A 21,159-nucleotide genomic window follows, 5' to 3' on the forward strand; every position below is an offset into this window, starting at 1 on the left:
TAAAGCAAAACCTATTCACATTTAAATATGTTAGCTGTTATTCTTAAAAGACTGATTTTCAATACATCTGTTTCCTCACTGTTTATGCAGACAGTCATACGTAAATCATAAAATGTAGGTAAATTAAGAATAAGACTCAGTTAGTCTGGGATTACGAAGAATATGGGTTATTAGGCAGGTGGTATAATATTTGTAGCTTTTTTTTTCTTCTGTGAAAATGTGGGGGACCTGACCCTATTTGAACTTTTTACCTCTAAAATTCTATGACCTTCTGATGATGTGAACACACAGTTTTCAATAGAAAAATGAGAGGTAAGCAAGATTTCACTTTAAAAATGAATGTTAATAAAGTTTGTAAGTAGATTGTAGCGTATTGCCCTTACCAACTTGTGATCCAATCAGAGTGACCTTAGTGGGGTCTAGCCGGAGAAGGCAATGGCAACCCACTCCAGTACTCTTGCCTAGAGAATCCCATGCACGGAGGAGCCTGGTAGGCTGCGGTCCATGGGGTCGCTAAGAGTCGGACACAACTGAGCGACTTCACTTTCACTTTTCACTTTCATGCATTGGAGAAGGAAATGGCACCCCACTCCAGTGTTCTTGCCTGGAGAATCCCAGGGACAGAGGAGCCTGTTGGGCTGACGTCTGTGGGGTTGCACATGACTGATGTGACGCAGCAGCAGCAGCAGCAGCTAAGGAAACCACGGCCATTTTCCACCTCTTTTACCAATAAAGGCATCTTCCTTATTCTTAGAACTGTCATTCAAATACTGACAGAGAGTCAGTAGCTAAGATCAAGATTATCAATACTGCTTTAAAACACACGCACACACACAGCAATTGCAATCATTAATTAAGCCCCAACTGTGTGTCAGATGCTGTATGTGTTGTTCAGTCACTCTGGTCGTGTCTGACTCTTTGCGACCCCATAGACCATCTCCCGAAGCTTGCTCAAATTCATGTCCATCGAGTTGGTGATGCCATCCAACCATCTCATCCTGTGTTGTCCCCTTCTCCTCCTGCCTTCAATCTTTCCCCCATCAGAGTTTTTTCTAATGAGTCAGCTCTTCGCATCAGGTGGGCAAAGGATTGGCACTTTGGCTTCAGCATCAGTCCTTCCAATGAATACTTAAGATTGATTTCCTTTAGGATTGACTGGTTTGATCTCTTTGCAGTCCAAGGGACTCTCAAGAGTCTTGTCTAACAAACACCACTATATATAAGCTCATTTAATCCTCACTCTATATATACATTACCCCACTTAACCATAGTTCTGTAAGGTCAATGGTAAAGTCCAATTTCACACGTTAGGAAGCTATTTTGACTCAGATTCAGTAACTTACTCAAGGTCACATAAATGGTTGTACCAGATATAAATCCTCTAGATCTGCCTGCACTTTTCTGCTACATACTTCTTGTCCCTTGACCTTGTCAGGCTGGATTATTATCAACAAACTGTACAAAAACTGTGCATAGACCTGTGGGAGGTATAAGAGAAGTGTAAGACAGGGATCTTTTGCTTAGGGAACAAATAAACACCAAATTCACCAAATCTTAAAGAGTTGGGGGTTAGAAACATTCTTAGTTAACATCCAGTTTGCAACTGTGCAGGCATTTTCCCCTATGTTATGTCTAACTGATATTACTACAGTCTCTACATAAAGAATCTGCCTGTAATGTGGGAGACCCGGGTTTGATTCCTGGGTTGGGAAGATTCCCTGGCGGAGGAAATGGCAACCCTCTCCACTATTCTTGCCTGGAGAATTCCATGGACAGAGGAGCCTGCTGCTGCTGCTGCTAAGTCGCTTCAGTCATGCCCGACTCCCCTGTCCCTGGGATTCTCCAGGCAAGAACACTGGAGTGGATTGCCATTTCCTTCTCCAATGCATGAAAGTGAAAAGTGAAAGTGAAGTCGCTCAGTCGTGTCTGACTCTTAGCGACCCCGTGGACTGCAGCCTTCCAGGCTCCTCCGCCCATGGGATTTTCCAGGCAAGAGTACTGGAGTGGGGTGCCATTGCCTTGGTGGGCCCCAAATAAGTTAGCAAAGAATCAGACACGACTGAGTTACTAACATTTTCACTTTCACTTTGCTACATGAATCCTGCTGGTGGCTCAGAGGTTAAAGCGTCTGCCTGCAGTGCAGGAGACCTGGGTTCAATCCCTGGGTTGGGAAGATCCCCTGGAGAGGGAAATGGCAACCCACTCCAGTATTCTTGCCTGGAGAATCCCATGGACGGAGGAGCCTGGTGGGCTACAGTCCATGGGGTCGAAAAGAGTCGGACTCGACTGAGCGACTTCACTTTTCACTTTCACATGAATCCTGCTAGGGACGGAGAGATGAAAGCTTCAAAAGATTTTGAGTGGCAGAAGTTTTTTCAATAGTACTTCTTCCCAATGCAATCCCTATCAAGCTACCAACAGTATTCTTCACAGAGCTAGAACAAATAATTTCACAATTTGTATGGAAATACAAAAAACCTCGAATAGCCAAAGCGATCTTGAGAAAGAAGAATGGAACTGGAGGAATCAACCTACCTGACTTCAGGCTCTACCACAAAACCACAGTTATCAAGACAGTATGGTACTGGCACAAAGACAGAAATATAGATCAATGGAACAAAATAGAAAGCCCAGAGATAAATCCACGCACATATGGACACCTTATCTTTGACAAAGGAGGCAAGAATATACAATGGATTAAAGACAATCTCTTTAACAAGTGGTGCTGGGAAATCTGGTCAACCACTTGTAAAAGAATGAAACTAGACCACTTTCTAACACCATACACAAAAATAAACTCAAAATGGATTAAAGATCTAAACGTAAGACCAGAAACTATAAAACTCCTAGAGGAGAACATAGGCAAAACACTCTCTGACATACATCACAGCAGGATCCTCTATGACCCACCTCCCAGAATATTGGAAATAAAAGCAAAAATAAACAAATGGGACCTAATTAACCTTAAAAGCTTCTGCACATCAAAGGAAACTATTAGCAAGGTGAAAAGACAGCCTTCAGAATGGGAGAAAATAATAGCAAATGAAGCAACTGACAAACAACTAATCTCAAAAATATACAAGCAACTCCTACAGCTCAACTCCAGAAAAATAAATGACCCAATCAAAAAATGGGCCAAAGAACTAAATAGACATTTCTCCAAAGAAGACATACAGATGGCTAACAAACACATGAAAAGATGCTCAACATCACTCATTATCAGAGAAATGCAAATCAAAACCACTATGAGGTACCATTTCACACCAGTCAGAATGGCTGCGATCCAAAAGTCTACAAATAATAAATGCTGGAGAGGGTGTGGAGAAAAGGGAACTCTCTTACACTGTTGGTGGGAATGCAAACTAGTACAGCCACTATGGAGAACAGTGTGGAGATTCCTTAAAAAACTGGAAATAAAACTGCCTTATGATCCAGCAATCCCACTGCTGGGCATACACACTGAGGAAACCAGAAGGGAAAGAGACACGTGTACCCCAGTGTTCATTGCAGCACTGTTTATAATAGCCAGGACATGGAAGCAACCTAGATGTCCATCAGCAGATGAATGGATAAGAAAGCTGTGGTACGTATACACAATGGAGTATTACTCAGCCATTAAAAAGAATACATTTGAATCCGTTCTAATGAGGTGGATGAAACTGGAGCCTATTATACAGAGTGAAGTAAGCCAGAAGGAAGAACATCAATACAGTATACTAACACATATATATGGAATTTAGAAAGATGGTAACAATAACCCGGTGTATGAGACAGCAAAAGAGACACTGATGTATAGAACAGTCTTATGGACTCTGTGGGAGAGGGAGAGGGTGGGAAGATTTGGGAGAATGACATTGAAACATGTAAAATATCATGTAAGAAACGAGTTGCCAGTCCAGGTTTGATGCACGATACTGGATGCTTGGGGCTAGTGCACTGGGACGACCCAGAGGGAGGGTATGGGGAGGGAGGAGGGAGGAGGGTTCAGGATGGGGAACACATGTATACCTGTGGCGGATTCATTTTGATATTTGGCAAAACTAATACAATTATGTAAAGTTTAAAAATAAAATAAAATTTAAAAAAAAAAGTACTTCTTCCCAACTTGCTCTCTTTGGGTTCTAGTTTTGGCCTTGGAATTACCTGAAATAAGACTAGCTTCTTTTCTGCATTTTAGTCTTTTATTTGTTTAATCCTAACTGTCTTGTTTACCTTTCCAACCAAGTATATTTATTTCTTCCGTTGTTCCTCATATGATAGGGTATCTAGACCTAGCCCATTCTAAAGGGACCCAGAATCGAGCATAATACTTCAGTGGAAATTTGTTTGATGCCGTGCTAAGTTGTAGTCTATAACTTTATTATTGGCTTTTATTGAACTGAAGAAGTCAACTAAAATCCCCTAGCAGTTTTCCAGGTATTGGGTGGTCCAGAAGGGACTGGGTCTGAGTTGTTATTGATATTAAACCAGATTTCTACCATTCTCTACTAATGCAATTGATTGGCAAGATCTTTTGAAGCTTGTGTTCTATTAACTCTCTGAAATTTTATCACTTGTAAATAATACCTGAACTTCTTCTTGTCAGCATTCCTGTTATCATTCTTGATAATTCTCTCAATTCCTAGACTTGTCCAACTAGAGAAAAATTTTTTTCTTCTCTTTGTTTACCATACTTAGATCTGGTCATCAATAGAAACTGTATCACCTTATATATTTTTATTTCAAACATCTGGCTCTGATGAACACGTCCTGTTTCACTTACCTCCTCAAGTGTCACCAGTGCTCAATTTGTTTCGTTTTGTTTTTATCTCATCATGCCCTTCAATCTATTGACCCCCACCACCTGACCTCATCTACCCTTTCCTGTGTCCAGTCTTCATTTCCTTCCGTGTCCTATTTAAATTTCAAGGTTCGTCATTATCACTTCTTTGTAATACTTGAAACTCCTTCATCTCTGTCTTCCTCCATTGCATTCAGTTTGTTGACCCAAACTATTCACCTTCTCTATGCCCATGCCTTGCAGTTGAACACTGCTGGAGACAATCATACTGACTGATTTTTTAAAAAATAAGCACAAGCAAGGTTTTGTACATAAGCATTGAATTCAGTTCTGAATTCAGTTCTGGCAGCTAAAGGAGAAAGAGGAAATGTGCTAGGCATATCCTCACTCTTTCATCTATCCATCCAATGTATATTTATGTGCCAGGTACTTAGAGTTTATGATTTACCATTTAAATTTTTCATTGTCTGATAAAAGGTAGTCTAATCATTTGTGTCAAAATTTCCTGACAAAGAATTCAAAGAATTTTGTTGCATGATTTTCAATTTGAGAAACATTAGGAAATATAATAATAAAATATAATAAACAATTATTTTCTACTATCGTAGAAAGATGAATCACTTTAAATAGATATTTCTTATATCAATCCCCTGTAAAAACAGAGGGCTTTGTGTTAAATCTTTTTTCAGACATGGTAATTCTTTAGGTGAATACGGCCCTGAAATACTCCTTTTCATGATCTAACTCATAACAGGCATAGAGCTTAGAAAAAGCCTTGTAGTAAACCTGACCGTTCAACTTTCTGTCAAACATCAGCTGTCTCAAATGAGCCTTTGTCGAGTGCTGCGTTGTAATCAGTTCTTGCTTGAAAGCTTTGATGAGTGACTGAAGTGCTAATACTCTATGCTGTTGGTCATTTATCTTTTAAAAACTTTTCTCCTGTGCATGAGGCTTCTCCTGATGCTCTCCTACATTTTTTTAATTCGTTAGAACAATAGTTCTTTTCCAATACATAAGGAAATTGTATATAAATATCAAGGTCTCAAGAGAAGCCAACCAACTCTGAAAAATTTTTATATAATAATGCTGAGTGAATCTTACATAATAATAAAATCACAAAGTCTCCAAATTTTGCAGGAAAAAAAAACATAGACTATAACATGGAAAAAAATATGTATATCTTCATTTTCCACCTTAGAGTAGGGCATAATCTTACTTTATGATGATTCCATAGAAGTTACAGAGCACTATAACTTTTAATACAGTGCTTGGCACTGTATTATATGTATGACTTCTTATTTAAGTGATATGAATCTAAGATTTGCTATTATAACTTACTTTAGGAATCATTTTGCCATATCCTTAATTTGGGGGGAAGGGAAGAGAAAGGAAAAGCCCATTTTGACTCTAAAACATATAATAGGGAGGGAAAAGAGGTAATATTGATTAATCCACAGACCAACTCCCAGAGTAGATAATATTGCCTTCACTTTATATGTGAGAAAACAAAGGCTCAGAGAGATTAGGGCTTCCCTGATAGCTCAGTTGGTAAAGAATCCACCTGCAGTGCAGGAGACCCGGGTTCGATCCCTGGGTTGGGAAGATCCCTTGGAGAAGGGAAAGGCTACCCACTCCAGTATTCTTGCCTAGAGAATTCCATGGACTGTATAGTCCATGGGTCGTGAAGAGTCAGACATGACTGAGTGGCTTTCACTCACTCACTCAGAAAAATTAAGATATCCAAAGAAACAATTAGTAAGCAACAAAATCAGGTTTATTTTACTCCAAAGTCTTTGTCTCACAATATTATGTTGATTACAATAATTCCTATTAATACTTTCTCTAATATGTTAAAATTTGGATACTTTATACCTCTTCTAAGTAACATTTTCAATTATTAGATGGTGACAGGATGAAATTATGTAAAAACTACAGTATTCTAAAAATCAGGTGGGAAGCTTAGAGTCATGAACTTGTGGATGAATGCCTGCTATTTTGAGGGATGAAATGACCTATCAAGGTAGAAGCATACTGAAAGAGGCCTTGGAGATGATGGTAATTCATACCAACTGTCTTAAACTGATTTCAGGGTACTTCGCTGGTAGTCCAGTGACTAGGACTCTGCCAGGGAGCCCAAGTTTGATCCCTGGTCAGGGAGCTAGATCCCACATGCCACAGCTAAGACCTGGCACAGCCAAATAAATAAATAAAAATAAACTGATTTCAATTAAAGTAGTTGGAAGAGACAAAGGAAGATTGTATGATCATCAGTGTTACAGTGGAGATACAGGTTATTGAAGCATGAACTAGCCCATTCTTGTAACAAATATTGATACATACTGTTTGGCAGTAGGTGCTAGGAATACAGATGTGATTAAAAGATGATTCTCCTACCAGCTGTCCAGGAGCACTATCTTGGAACAGAAAGTTCTCCATGATTTCTAAGCTCCCATTCCTTTCTCTGACTTTCTTCCAGCCCTTAATCTGAACCACTCTATCTAGCCCCCAGTTTTATATCAGATTATGTTTCCTGTTTGGCAGTGTTGATTTATCAAACCTGAAATATTCTTATTATCTTAAGGACACAGACCATGTCTTACCTTGCATATTTAGTAGACCCTCGTAAGTACTGATCAATTGGTAAAAGGCAGAACACAGAAAAAATATTATCTGCCATTTAACATAAATTTGTTCTCTTGTATAGTCCCTGGAAAATGAATCTTCTCTTTACATTGCTAGAGAAGAAATGTCTGCATTTGATAAGCGATTGGGTTAAATGTTCTCTATTCCCTCACCCAACTTAAAATGGGGTACTTAAATGTTTTTGAGTAATATTCTTACTCATGGTGAGAAGATAGCCAGTTACCTGATTATTGTCCCTCCAAAAAATTAGTATAAATTGGTCCCTGTAGATTAGTTACAGCCCTGTCATTAAACTGTCAGTGTTTCAAAGCATTTCCACTTGAATAATTTATGGATGACAGCAAGGAGATACTTGTGTGTTTTTTTTAAACTCTGACTACTAATCTTTTTTTTTTTTTCTTTTACTTTACAATATTGTATTAGTTTTGCCATACATCAACATGAATCCGCCACGGGTGTACACATGTTCCCACTGCTGAACCCCCCTCCCACCTCCCTCCCCATACCATCCCTCTGGGTCATCCCAGTGCACCAGCCCCAAGTCTATTGAGACGATTTAGCAGTTTACTGTTACTAGTTAGTCTTAAACCAAAGACAGGTGAAAGCTGCTTTTCAGATTAAATTTTCACCAAGTTTCATCTTGTGGTTTCTTAAATTCACCTTTAGTTTGGCTGTGTTCTTTAACACGCACGCATTCAGTATTTGCATTTGTACAGAGAGACATTATACTATTCTTTTAGCAAACAATTTGACAGTATTTATCACCAGTCATTAAATGACTCTATACTTTTTTACCCTGTAATTCCACTTCACAGACTTTTCCCTTAAAAATACTTTAAGAATTTTCCCAGTATTATTTATACTGATAAAAAAAAAAACTAAAAAGAAAAATCTAGCTGTAGGTGAATAGTTATGAATATAGTGACGTTACGTCTACTCAATGGAATGTTATTCAGCCATCTAACTTGCTGGTTCATTACTTTTGTATAGGTGGCAAAAGGACTGTATCCAACTAAACACTGATTACCACAAAAAGAAAAAGATGTACTTGTGCAAAAGACTGATAAGAAATAGACAAATGTGATTAACATTGTGGTAAATTTGGGTATTGTGTGCAATTTTGCTTTGTTTTTATAAGAGAGTTACTGTCTTAGGTTCAAATTCTTTATTGACTGGGTAATACCTTCATATTAATCAAAACTCAAAGTTGTAGAAGGGTACATAATGAAAAGTCTCCTCCTTATCCTTGTTTCTAAGTTATCTTTTCCAGGAGTAATGTGTTAAGTTTCCTATTTATCCATCCAGAGATTATTTTATACATAAATAAGCTAATATATCATCATTTTCCCACTTTACACAAATGGTAAACAGTATTTAACACCTTCCTTTTCCCACTAACATCATATCTTAAAAGAAACTTCATATCAGTTCATAAAGAATCCTTTCTATTTTATGACTACATAGTATTCCTTTTAATTCCGTAATATACTATAATTTATTTAACCAGATCCTATTGGTTGTCATTTGGGTCATGTCCAATATTTTTCTATTACAAGCTTACAGTAAATAACTATGCACATATATTTCCATCTGGAAAATATATCTATAGAATAAATTCCCAGTTTTAGGAGTACTGGGTTAAGAGTTAGTATATTTAATTTTAATAGACACTGGCAAATTTCCCACAAGAGAGTGGGTACCAATTTCACTCCTACTAACAGCAAGCAGTAGTGCCTGTTTCCCTATAACCTGGCCAGTACAAGGTATTACCAAATTTTATTTTGTGTTTACTAATCTGACAGATTAAAAAATGGTTTTAGTATAGTTTTAATTAGGAGCTAACTCATCATGGTATCCGGTCCCATCACTTCATGGCAAACAGATGGGGAAACAGTGGCTGACTTTATTTTTTGGGGCTTCAAAATCACTGCAGATGGTGATTGCAGTCATGAAATTAAGATGCTTACTCCTTGGAAGGAAAGTTACGACCAACCTAGACAGCATATTAAAAAGCAGAGACATTAGTTTGCCAACAAAGGTCTGTCTAGTCAAGGCTATGGTTTTTCCAGTGGTCATGTATGGATGTGAAAGTTGGACTGTGAAGAAAGCTGAGCACCAAAGAATGGATGCTTTTGAACTGTGTTGTTGGAGAAGACTCTTGAGAATCCCTTGGACTGCAAGGAGATCCAACCAGTCCATCCTAAAGGAAATCAGTCCTGGGTGTTCATTGGTAGGACTGATGTTGAAGTTGAAACTCCAATACTTTGGCCACCTGATGCAAAGAGCTAACTTATTTGAAAAGACCCTGATGTTGGGAAAGATTGAGGGCAGGAGGAGAAGGGGACAATAGAAGGTGAGATGGTTAGATGGCATCACCAACTCAATGGACATGAGTTTGGGTAGACTCTTGGGAGTTGGTGATGGACAGGGAGGCCTGGCACGCTGCGGTTCATGGGGTTGCAAAGAGTCGGACACAACTGAGCTACTGAAATGAACTGAAGTCATTAGGAATTATTTTTAGTATCTTTTCACATGTTTATGAGCCATTACTGTTTCTGTTTCTGGAAGCAGACAGATATTCTTTGTTGGTTTTTTCCCAGTTATTAAGGGTTCTTTATACATTAGGAAAGTTAGCCCTTTTTCTGTGGTTTCAAATTCAGAACTTTTTTCCAGTTCATAATTTATTTTTTGGCCTAGCTATGGTTTTCTTCCAACCATGTGAAAACTCAAAATTATCAGTTTTTTATTTTATGCTTCACTCTGCTTCAGCTATACTCACCTTTCAAATATGCTAGATGCTTTCCAGATTTAAGGTCTTTGTGTTTGCTATTCTCTCTGCCTGGAATTCTCTTCCCAGAAGTATGTGTTCCACTTCATCCTTTACCTCTTTTGAATCTTTGATTAAGTATCAACTTTTAAGTTGACTTCTCTATGTAATATTGCAACACCTCTTCCCTGCCTTGTTTTTCCTCCATCACCTGGAGCTCACAGATTTTAGTTTTGTCTCACATCATATTACACCTCACCTATACAGATGAAGGAAGTGGGAATTATCTTCAGTGTCATCACCTCAGGAGAGTAGACACTAGGTCCAGTGAATATGCCATTGCCCAAAACATTTAGGGGACACTTCTTTAAGAGATGCCTTCAGAGAAAGCTTAAAGGCTCTCAAAGAAAGAAGTCCTGCCTCCTAAAAGCAGAGTTTCTCAAAGTGTGCCCACAAAACACTTGAATCAGAAACACCTTGGAGGGAGACAGTTGGGAGCTTTTTAAAAAGACAGTTTCCTGGGCCTTACCACAGATCTGTTAAATCAGAATCTCTCAGCCATGGGACTGAGGAATTTGCCTTTTGAATAAATTTCACAGGTGATTCCTAGGCCTTTAAAGCTTGAAAATCACTGCCTTTATAGTCAGTGTCTCTCAGCTTGTTTACCTAACTTATTTTGACCCAAAGACTTAGAACTATTTCAAAACCTCAAAGCCACCCTTAAAGGACAAAGGCACATATGCCAGTGGTGCTGAAGATCATATCCAGAACTGAGCTGCACAATGGATAGGCATGCAGGCTTGGAGAAATGATTTTGTGGTAGGAGACAGTAGTCTTTAGCTGTTTTTGGTATGCTTGACAATGCTAGCAACATTGTTAGGTCTCACTTTACATGTTATAGGCCCTTGGCTTTAACTTCCCTATTAAGGGCAAAAAAGGAAGAAGGGAGAATTCTGTGTTGGTTAGACAGTAGATGATCTCTAAGGTCCTTTCTATGTATTTTGTGTTCTGGTTTTTCTACTGAGCTGTACACATGTTTTTTAACAAATCCTGAACGCATGAATGAATATGTATAACTAATGAGGCTTACTACTATAGCAAAAACCAGGTTTGGCTTGCTTTAAAAAAAGAGCCTACTTAAATCAAAGTGATTTCAAAAGATGTAATATAAAAAACAAACAAACCAAAAAAAAACCACTCAGCAACCCATACTGGAAAAGTCCTATATTACTATTGAATGTGAATTTCTTCTACTCGATAACCTTTCGTTTTGGAAAAATGATTCACACATTATCAGAAAGACATTTAATGTGTTTAATAGTTCAAGGGTAAGCAGCCAGAAATTTTGATGCTGATTCTTCTTGGTTTCAAATTAGTTAACATTGTGTGTGTGCGTGCGTGCATGTGCGTGCACAGGCGCATGCACACGAGCATGCGTGAACACTGTCAGTCAAGTATGACTCTGTGACTCCATGGACTGTAGCCCGCCAGGCTCCTCTGTCCATAAAATTTTCAAGGCAACTGGAGCGGGTGGCCATTTCTTACTCCAGATTATTTAATTTCATATTCCCTTTTAAGTGTGTAAAGTTTTATGGTACTACACAACTATAGCATTTATAATTGTACTTCCTTATTTCCCAAATATCAATACCTGCCCTTTTGTGCTCTGAATGAGAGTAATACCAGTGATTGTATTTGCTTCGTCAACAATTCTTTGATGCTGTGTCTTAATACACAAAAAAATCTTTTAGTGTTGGCCCATAGGTATGTTATCATTTTAATCATGGAAAAAATGATAAAAATTTTAAATATAATTATGCATTTAATAATGATCAAATAGCCACCAATTTTAACTGTCTACCATGTTCTACGCACAGTTCTGAGTGCTTTCTGTATAAGAATGTTAAGTGTTTTAAAGTTGTGTTATTTCCACTTTATATACAAGGCTTCTTTAAACTTATAGATGTCACATTGAAATGTAATAATCAGGAAGCCTCACACACAGTTTTTAACAGGTTTTTTTTGTTTTGTTTTGTTTTTTTAGCAAATATGCCTCTTTACATTACCTGATATACAGTAGGTAGACAGTAGATGTAGAATTTCATCACCCTGTCCCTAAATTGCTGTGTTTCTTTTAGTATATACTTTTTGTTGAAATACGATTTGAAGTTGATTACTTATGTAATTATGGGTGTGATTGAAAGAAACTAAACTATATCATGTTTTGAATTAAAATGAGATTACTTTTTCTCATATCTGATTTATTAGTAATCCTGGTTTCCATTAACAGGATAGAAAAGATCTCTGCTTCAGAGGCTGAAAATTTTACTAATGATTAATATATGCTAGCCATCAGATGTTCTGTTTATTTTTCTCCTCAAACTTTAGATTAAAACCACTTCCTCTTATCTTTCCAGTTTTAGACTTCTAATAGCAAGAATTGGTGAATATAGCTTCTAATTATATTTTCTTGGGCATCCCCAGTGGCTCAGATGGTAAAGAATCTGCCTGCAATTCAGGAGACCTGGGTTCAGTCCCCAGGTGGGGAAGATCCCCTGGAGAAGGAAATGGCAACCCACTCCAGTATTCTTGCCTGGACAGAGGAGCCTGGTGGGCTACAGTCTATGGGGTCACAAAGAGTCAGACACAACTGAGCAACTAACACTTTAATTTTCTTTACCAAGGCCAGAGTTTGAGGCTTCCCACTCCCTATCCCCACCACCTCCACCACTACCTACCAACCCATGCCCCAGGGAACAGTGAGTTGCTTTATTAATTCTGACTTGTTATTAACCATTTTACTTCATTCATTTTCTCAGCCTGTCCTTCTTTTCCTCTTTCCCTCATTTTACCCCCTTAATAAGAGCATTCTTTGTCTTTTCAAATTTGTTACTTTAGCCTTTGGCTTTGGGGGGTTGATTTTGCAGTTTGTTATTCCCATTCCTCAAGTCAGTCTATGATGCATAGGTTGTTTGATTTATTAAAATATTTTACAATCAAAAAACAAAATCATTTCTTCTTGCCACAGAATGGTTACCATTGCTTCCCCCTTTGGTGTTTGAGATTGCAGCAATTCGATTGCTGTGGAAATCATTTATCTCTTCTTGGCAGCTGACTCTGATGAGCACCATTGGTAGTTAGACAAGTTTGCTGCCGCCTCTAGATGCACTGGCACACTTTTGTATTTTCAGAGGAAGAAAATACCACAATTATGAGAGAACTGCATTTATTCTCTTAAAACCACTGGTTTTTCCCATGTCTGATTTTGCTGTAAGGTTTTGAACTAGATTTCTGCTGCCAGTACTGTGATGTGAATGGTAACTTTGTGTTGTGAATGATCTTGAGAAGAAGAAGCAGGGCCTCCCACCCATGAGAAAGATTTGATATTTGCATTGTGAAGTTCTTGTAAATTGTAAAGGAAGGAACTGGCAAGTAGGAATTTTTTCATTGGGGGCTGTCCATTGGCACTATGGGCTCTTGATGATTGCAATTTGAAAATTTCAAATCTTAGGAAGATCTTAGGAGCTAAGATCTGAATTCTTAATTAAGATCTGCTTAATTCAGATCTTAGGAAGATTAATCAGATTAATTAAAGTTTTAACAAAGTTTCTCTGATTACAACAAATTGCTAGTTAAGGCCATTGGAAAGCATCAACTGGCTGTGTGATCCCTTAATATTTCTCACCTGCTGAGAAATGATTGGAATGATTTGCTAATACCTGGTAGAAAACTGATCACCTTGTTGTTTTGTAGTAATTGAATGGTTTAATGGTTAATGTGACCTTGAAGTCGGTACCTCCCTTGAATGTTTTATATAGTTTTGAAATTTATGTTGTAAATTTAAACCCAATTAAATACCTATATTTTCATAATTATTTTCCCATCTAGCTCATTTTCACAAAAAGAGGATTTGGGATATACACAATTTCCAGGCAAAATTGTCTTGAAATCGAATTCCTAAAACTACTAAGCTAACCTGCCTGCCTGCCTCCCTTTTCTTCCTTCCTTCCTGGCTTCTTTTCTTCCTTCACTTTTTGCAGGTCTCCTCTTTAGCTAGTATTTAATATCACTCATGAGGCTAATGCTGTGATGGGCATCTACTGTGTGATATCCACTTAATCCATTGGTGTGAAAGCAACAAGGACTTATTTTCTCCCTTTTGTAGGAAACAGCATTCCAACTGTTTTTTGACATCTTTAATTTCAGAGGTTGTCAATGATCAGATGAGGGTCAAGATTGACTTTGAAATATTTTAGTAGTAAGCAGAAAGGAAAATGAGATCTAACTTTCTAGTCTCCTGATCTACACATCTTCACTGATGAATTAAAGCTGTATGTGTGCGAATTTTGGTATAGAGGCTTAGGCTGCATCAGCACCTTTTATCTCATAATAGTTGTGAAATGTGAAGATCTGAATTTTCATGGGGGCACTGATATTTCATGGTCAACAGTGGGTTTTTTAAGGCCTTGTCATTTCAGATTGCCGTGAGATCTGGTTATTGCTGCTCTAAACGTGTGTATGAACCTAACTCCCAATGAACTTACTGCAGTGGTGCTAACTTGTCTTGACACTCTTGCCCACAGTTCTCGTGGCCCTGTGTGTGGTCACAGCATAGGTTTTTGTGGAGGATTCAGCCTAAATTTCTGGGATAAATTTCTATACACAAGAAATATATTGGTTTTAAAAATTAAGTGGTTTGATTCTGTTTTGAATTTGGATATCAAATGAATCTGAGCACATGACATTTTAATGCCGTTTGTCTTTTCAAATAGATTTACTTTCTAATGCATGTGACGACAGGACTTTGCTCATCAGCTGGAACATACATTTCAGAGGGGTTGTTACCTAAAATATTATCATAAGGCATGAGAAAATACACGATTTAAGTTGCCTTTCATGAACATAATTAAGAATTAATAAGCCAGTACCAGTGGCTAGTCCCCAGAATTTCCACTGTTTTGCCTTTTGTGACCTGTGTTATTAAAAGTCCATTATTTTTACAGACTTTATTAAATTGGATCTTATTAAAGCATTCTATATTTGCATTTGGTCTTTCATAATTCATTATTATTATGACATTTACTTTTTACCATCAGATCTGAAAACATATCATAAGCTACCCTTTTCTCTTGAAAGAAATGCTAATTTCAAACAGTCCTCTAATAGAAGAGAAAAGCTTTATCAGTTTTTTCATTTATTCCAGATCGTGTTAAGAATACTAATGCTAGACTTCAGTATGCTAATATCTCTGAGCTTTTTTTGGTCAAAAGCTTAGAATTATTATTTTTATCCCATACTAAGTATGAAACTAGAAGACCTGCTACTACTGGAGAAAACACAATTCTAAAGTACAATTCTTTATTCTAAGGACCTGCAAAAATGTTGCTGGATCCTGTTTAGACTAGGATGCAGCTCGTCAATTTAACTTTTACCACCCAGTATTTGTCCTCTTGAAGAAATTCTTTCCTCATAAAGTTCTTTTTGTTTGTTTTTTCTGATGGTTTAGAATAACACAGCTTGTAATATTTAAAACTAAGAATCCTATGCTGTCAGTCCTACTCAGCACTTAGGTGTACTGCCTGATTTTCTGTCTTCTGATAATCATTTCTGATGTTGATGTCTGATAATCATTTCTATTCCATTTATGATGTAGTTGAAAACTTAATATAGTAAGATTTTACATATTGATATCAAGCAGACTAATTTAATATAACTGAATTTTTTCAGTTATAATAATTATAATAAGATTGAATTTTTTCTTTGGGTAGTAGTAAATTTCTTAAATTCTGAAATGAAGCTAACTTTGGATTTTGTCTCATTTTAGATTTCTGACAATGTGCAATAGACACTTTGGCAGTGTTGTTGCCCAAACCATTCGGACTCAAAAAACAGATCAGTTTCCACTTTTTCTGATTATTATGGGAAAGCGATCATCTAATGAAGTGTTAAATGTGATACAAGGTAAAGTACATTCAAAAGAGGAGTAGAGTGTCTCCTTATTTGTGTGATAACCTTATAATATTTAGTATCATAGCTGAAAGTTATTCTCTGTATTGGTGAATATCTTTGCATTTTGAAATATAGAACATCCTGAAGAAGAATATCTTCAAAAAGTACAGGTGCTATGAAATATGAAATATGCTACATAAAAATGCAATAGAAACACCTTAATAAAACTGCACAGCCCTTGGGATATAGGTTAATCATGTTAACTATTCAAAATTGCTAAGTTTTCTAAAGTAGAAATTAAGTCATTATCAGTCATCAAAGATGATGTCATATGTGTGTGTGTGTGTCTGTGTATACATATGTATATTTCTTGCTGTGATTTTGATTGGTTGAAGGAAATCCTTATGTTTAGTTATCTGGAAAAACTTGTGACTGGGTATTGTGAATTGAATAGTTCACAGTGGCAGTTGTTTTTCCTTATTTGTGTGAATCTTTGTCTAGAATGCAACCTTGAGGTGTGAAGCCATAGGATGCCTGTCAATTTAATCACAGTGCACATTCTTTACCAAAAAAATGAGTGTTTTTTTTTATGTTACTAACATACCCTAAAGATTAGAATAAAAAATTACCTTATTCGTGGCAAAGCTTAAATTGAAAATAGTTTATTTTTTCTATGCCACAGGGAAAACAATGTTTCAAGTGCTCCAAGGTGTCTGAAATACTTAATTTCTGCCCCTATTTAAGCTAAAAGTTTGATAGTGGATAATGTAATGAGGAAGGGGTGTAACTTCTAGTGCCTTTCAAACTCAAATAAAGCAAAACCTCCAGTATTTTGTTTTCTCTATAACTAGAGCTTTCACTTTCGTAAACAGTGTTAAAGAAGACCTGCTGGGGGACACATTATATAGATTAAATAGATAATGTTTCATTTCAGTTTTCCTGTCAGGGGCAATGTTACAATAGCCAGTGGTTCTCAAAGATGGCCCATGGACCCTAAAGGTCCCCTAGACCCTTTCAGGGCATCTACAAGGTCAAAAATGTTTTCATAATAGTAATAGACTTTTTTTTTTTTGCGTTTTTTACTGTGTTGACATTTGCACTGACGGCACAAAATCAGTTCTGTTTAAAATTGCTGGCACAAATCAGGGCCATGACCCAGAACTGTACTGATATTTTCCACCTCCATGTATGTACATTTAAAAAAAATCATTTTATTAAATATTAAACCTTTTTATAGTTTATGTGACACAGTTGGGAAGACATTTCTCTAAAATGAACAAAATGCCAGCCTGTTACTGCAAGCTTTAGAACAAATAACATTTGTTGCCAGTGATAGAAATTTGGTTTTTTGAGCAAAAAGTTAGAATGTCCTCCACCATTTAAGACTGACAGCTTAAATACTTTCCTTGTGACACAAGTGGTGGTACTAATAAATGTAATTTTTTTTTTATATCATAAAATTAGCTGTGTCAGCATTCAAAAGAAATGGATTACTCAATGAACCAATATTTTCCAGATGACCAGTGTGTAATGTTATAAACTCATGTATGAGTAACAGACCTATTCAAAGGGCAAAATAGACCAGTGGATTTTAATGTAACACAGTACAGTAAGTTCACTGATACAGTTTCCGGTTCCTCACATACCTAATCTTAAAAAAAATCCCACCTGTCAGTTTGGGAGTATTAAATAAAAAATATGTAATTACCTATTAAAATACTTGTCCCTTTTCCAACTACGTATCTCTGTGAGGCCACAATTGCTTCATAAATTTCAACCAAGATGACACATTATAACTAGTTTAATGTAGATATAAATATGAGAATCTAATTGTGTTCTATTAAGTATAACATTAGAGAAATTTGCAAAAATGTTAAAATAATGACATTCTTCTCAGTAAATTTTTCTTTTTGGAACATATAGTCATTTTTCATAAAACATGATGTTTATATTAGCAAATTATGGGTTTATTATTGTTACTTTTAAATGGATGGATAACTATTTTAGATATTTCAGTTTTCATTTCCAACACAGTGGATGTTGGTAACCATATCCACATAAACAAAAATTCTTCAGGGATCTCAACAGTTTTTAAGTATATAAAGAAATTCTTTTGCAATAAACTATAACAAATAAATTGTCCCTGAAATGCATTAACTGATACTTTTCTGCATCTTGGATCATTAAGGGCTTAGGTATAAAGTACCTTCAAGTACAGTTTGGCAATGAATCTGTAAATCAGGGTCAAAGCATAGTTGATAAGCAGTAGCTTTAAGCCTAAAAATTAATGGCCATGATGTAGTCACCTATTCAGGGGCCAACAGAGGACAAGATGGTTGGATGACATTGACTCAATGGATGAATTTGAGCAAGCTCAGGGAGATGGTGAAGGACAGGAAAGCCTGACATGCTGCAGTCCACAGGGTCGCATAGAGTCGGGCATAACTGAACAACAACAACAATAAAATTATAATATTTCCCCAATGATGATTCTAGTACCTTTACAAAGTATTCATGCCCCATGCTCTCTTAGTCACTATAGTTTACAAATAAGAAATGGAAACCCAAAGATTTGCCCAGTATGGAAATCTACATTGAAGTTACTCTTATTAAACTTTTACTGTTTATTGTATCTGTCACACACAGTGATGCTGTGTGTCCTTGGTACCAGGCACTTTATATTATCTCTAATTCTTCTAAGAACCCTACAGAGGTAGTGTTATCTTCATTTTGCAGATAAGAAAATTGATTGTTTCAGAGCTATAGTCACGCCCTCTTTTCATATTCACTTGTTTACTAAGTGAGTATTTATTAAGCCCTTGTCATGTGCTAGGCAGTTTCTAGGTATTAGATCATGTAAGAAGTAGAACTAGGGTTAGAACTCTGACTCTAAAACCAATTCTACTTCTTGGTAGGTTTTAGAATAATATCTACTTCCAAGATAATATTTGTTCTTTAGCTGATTTATGGAGAGAGTGTGACCAGATTAGATTATTTCTTTGACTAGAGACCAAAACTTCCCCCTAACCCCATGTTGCCAGTGATCATAAGGAAAACTGGGAAAGGACCATTGAAGGATCATGTTAGGCAGATGGTACTCTGGAAGAATACAAGCAAGGATGCTTGTTATGTGTTGTCTCATTGGTGGCCATTCCATTAAGGGACTAGAAGACACCTTTTGAGGCCTTGGAGAAAGACAGGCTTTTTTGCCTGTTGGTTTGAAAGAAGAGAAAAATTGCTATATCTTTATGGATCTTCATGACTTTCTCTCTTGTAGATGTATCCAAAGCAAATAGCAAGACTCAATGCATGCAAAAAATGGCATATATGTGCTATATGTTTGTTATGGACTGGGAATAAAATAGCATTCAAAAGAATCAAACATTTTAAATATCCTGTCCATAAAGATTATATAGCATAGTTATTTGAAGGGAAATATTTGCAGCTAAAAGGGAAAAATACCATTTAGGGGAAAAAATTTTTGTTCCCAGAAATTGAATTACTAATTGTTTCACTAAAGAAATTTTAGTAGGAGATAATTCTAAGTAAACAGTGTGCTAAAGTGACAAAGAAGACAGGCTTTTGAGTCAGACTCATATGGTTTCAAATCCTGGTCCTGTAACTTAACCAACTTGACCTTGTTTAGTCAGGTTACTTGAGCTCTGTAAGCCTCATTTTCCTTCTGTTTACTATCAAAATCATAATGAGCCTTTATAGAATTGTTATACAGATTAAATGAGATTTTATATATATAAACCTAATCATTTAACCTAATCACTGGCTTACAAACAAATGGTAGTTGTCGCCAGTGTTGTTAAGTACATATGTTTTCCTACTTTGAAAGATACTTTTTTCCTTGTGAGTTGGATATTCTAAATAGTGCCAAAAATCTTTATAAAGAGACTGTTCTCACAAATCTAAGTATTCTGAAATTTCAACTGCCAGTGTACTGCCTTTCTTTCTTATTAAAAATAAACTTTTCAATGCAAGCATAAAAGTCTTTATTGGCATGCTAGTCTATAATTTTTTAGGCTGTAGTTATTCCTTACTGATTAATTCTAGAGCAACTTCCCATTTTCTAACCTTGATGTAAAGTTTGGCAATCTCGGTATGTTGCTAGGTAACACAACAGTGGATGAGTTAATGATGAGACTCATGGCTGCAATGGAGATCTTCACAGCCCAACAACAGGAAGATATAAAGGATGAGGTAAGGTGAAAGGTTAAGTGGACATTTAATAGAATTTTGATGAGATAATTTGTCAAATGGTGATGTTTGCCTATGTCATGATTGATAAACAAGGCATTGATGAAGATGCATTTCTACATGAACTGAGGATTTTTATGCCACTGAATTTACCTTTCAGTCCAGTCTTTTCAGGACCCAAAGACCCAACAATTTGTTTAACTTTATGAAGTTATTCTTTGCTAGATTTGCAATTTACAGGAAACGAATTCTGAAGCATGTTTACAGGAGAAACTATATAGTCCAGTACTATTATATGAGTATTTCACTCCCTTTTAAGGTCCTCTTACTCTTTTTGAGATTGATTACCAATAAACACATTTTACATTTGAACATATTTTTGAATCACTGTGAGAATTAGTGAAAAAGATCACCAGAATTCTGAATTTTGTGTCTCTCAAACATTTAGATGGCATAGATGACATGGGCATGGAACCTCAAATATAATAGAATAATAATGACAGCAATATTGACAGTATAATAGTAAACATATACTGAATATTTATAATGTATTAATCAGTTCAGTTGCTCAGTCTTGTCCAACTGTTTGCGACCCCATGAATCGCAGCATGCCAGGCCTCCCTGTCCATCACCAACTCCTGGAGTTTACTTAAACTCATGTGCATAGAGTCGGTGATGCCACCCAGCCATCTCATCCTCTGTCGTCCCCTTGTCCTCCTGCCCCCAATCCCTCCCAGCATCAGGGTCTTTTCAAATGAGTCAGCTCTTCGCATCAGGTGGCCAAAGTATTGGAGTTTCAGCTTCAACATCAGTC

The 21,159-nt window shown here is 36.7% G+C and overlaps 1 protein-coding gene across 1 annotated transcript in view; it reads left to right on the forward strand.

The window, feature by feature from the left end:
- FAF1 (Fas associated factor 1) overlaps positions 1-21,159 on the forward strand; it is a 498,603-nt gene that overhangs the window by 371,616 nt on the left and 105,828 nt on the right. The window contains exons 14-15 of the mRNA XM_070368090.1: positions 16,015-16,151; positions 20,260-20,348. Of these exons, the coding sequence (XP_070224191.1) occupies positions 16,015-16,151; positions 20,260-20,348 (226 nt within the window). The remainder of the gene's footprint in view (positions 1-16,014; positions 16,152-20,259; positions 20,349-21,159) is intronic.

The sequence above is a fragment of the Bos mutus genome, chromosome 3 (assembly GCF_027580195.1).
Source record: "Bos mutus isolate GX-2022 chromosome 3, NWIPB_WYAK_1.1, whole genome shotgun sequence".
Lineage (NCBI taxonomy): Eukaryota > Metazoa > Chordata > Mammalia > Artiodactyla > Bovidae > Bos > Bos mutus.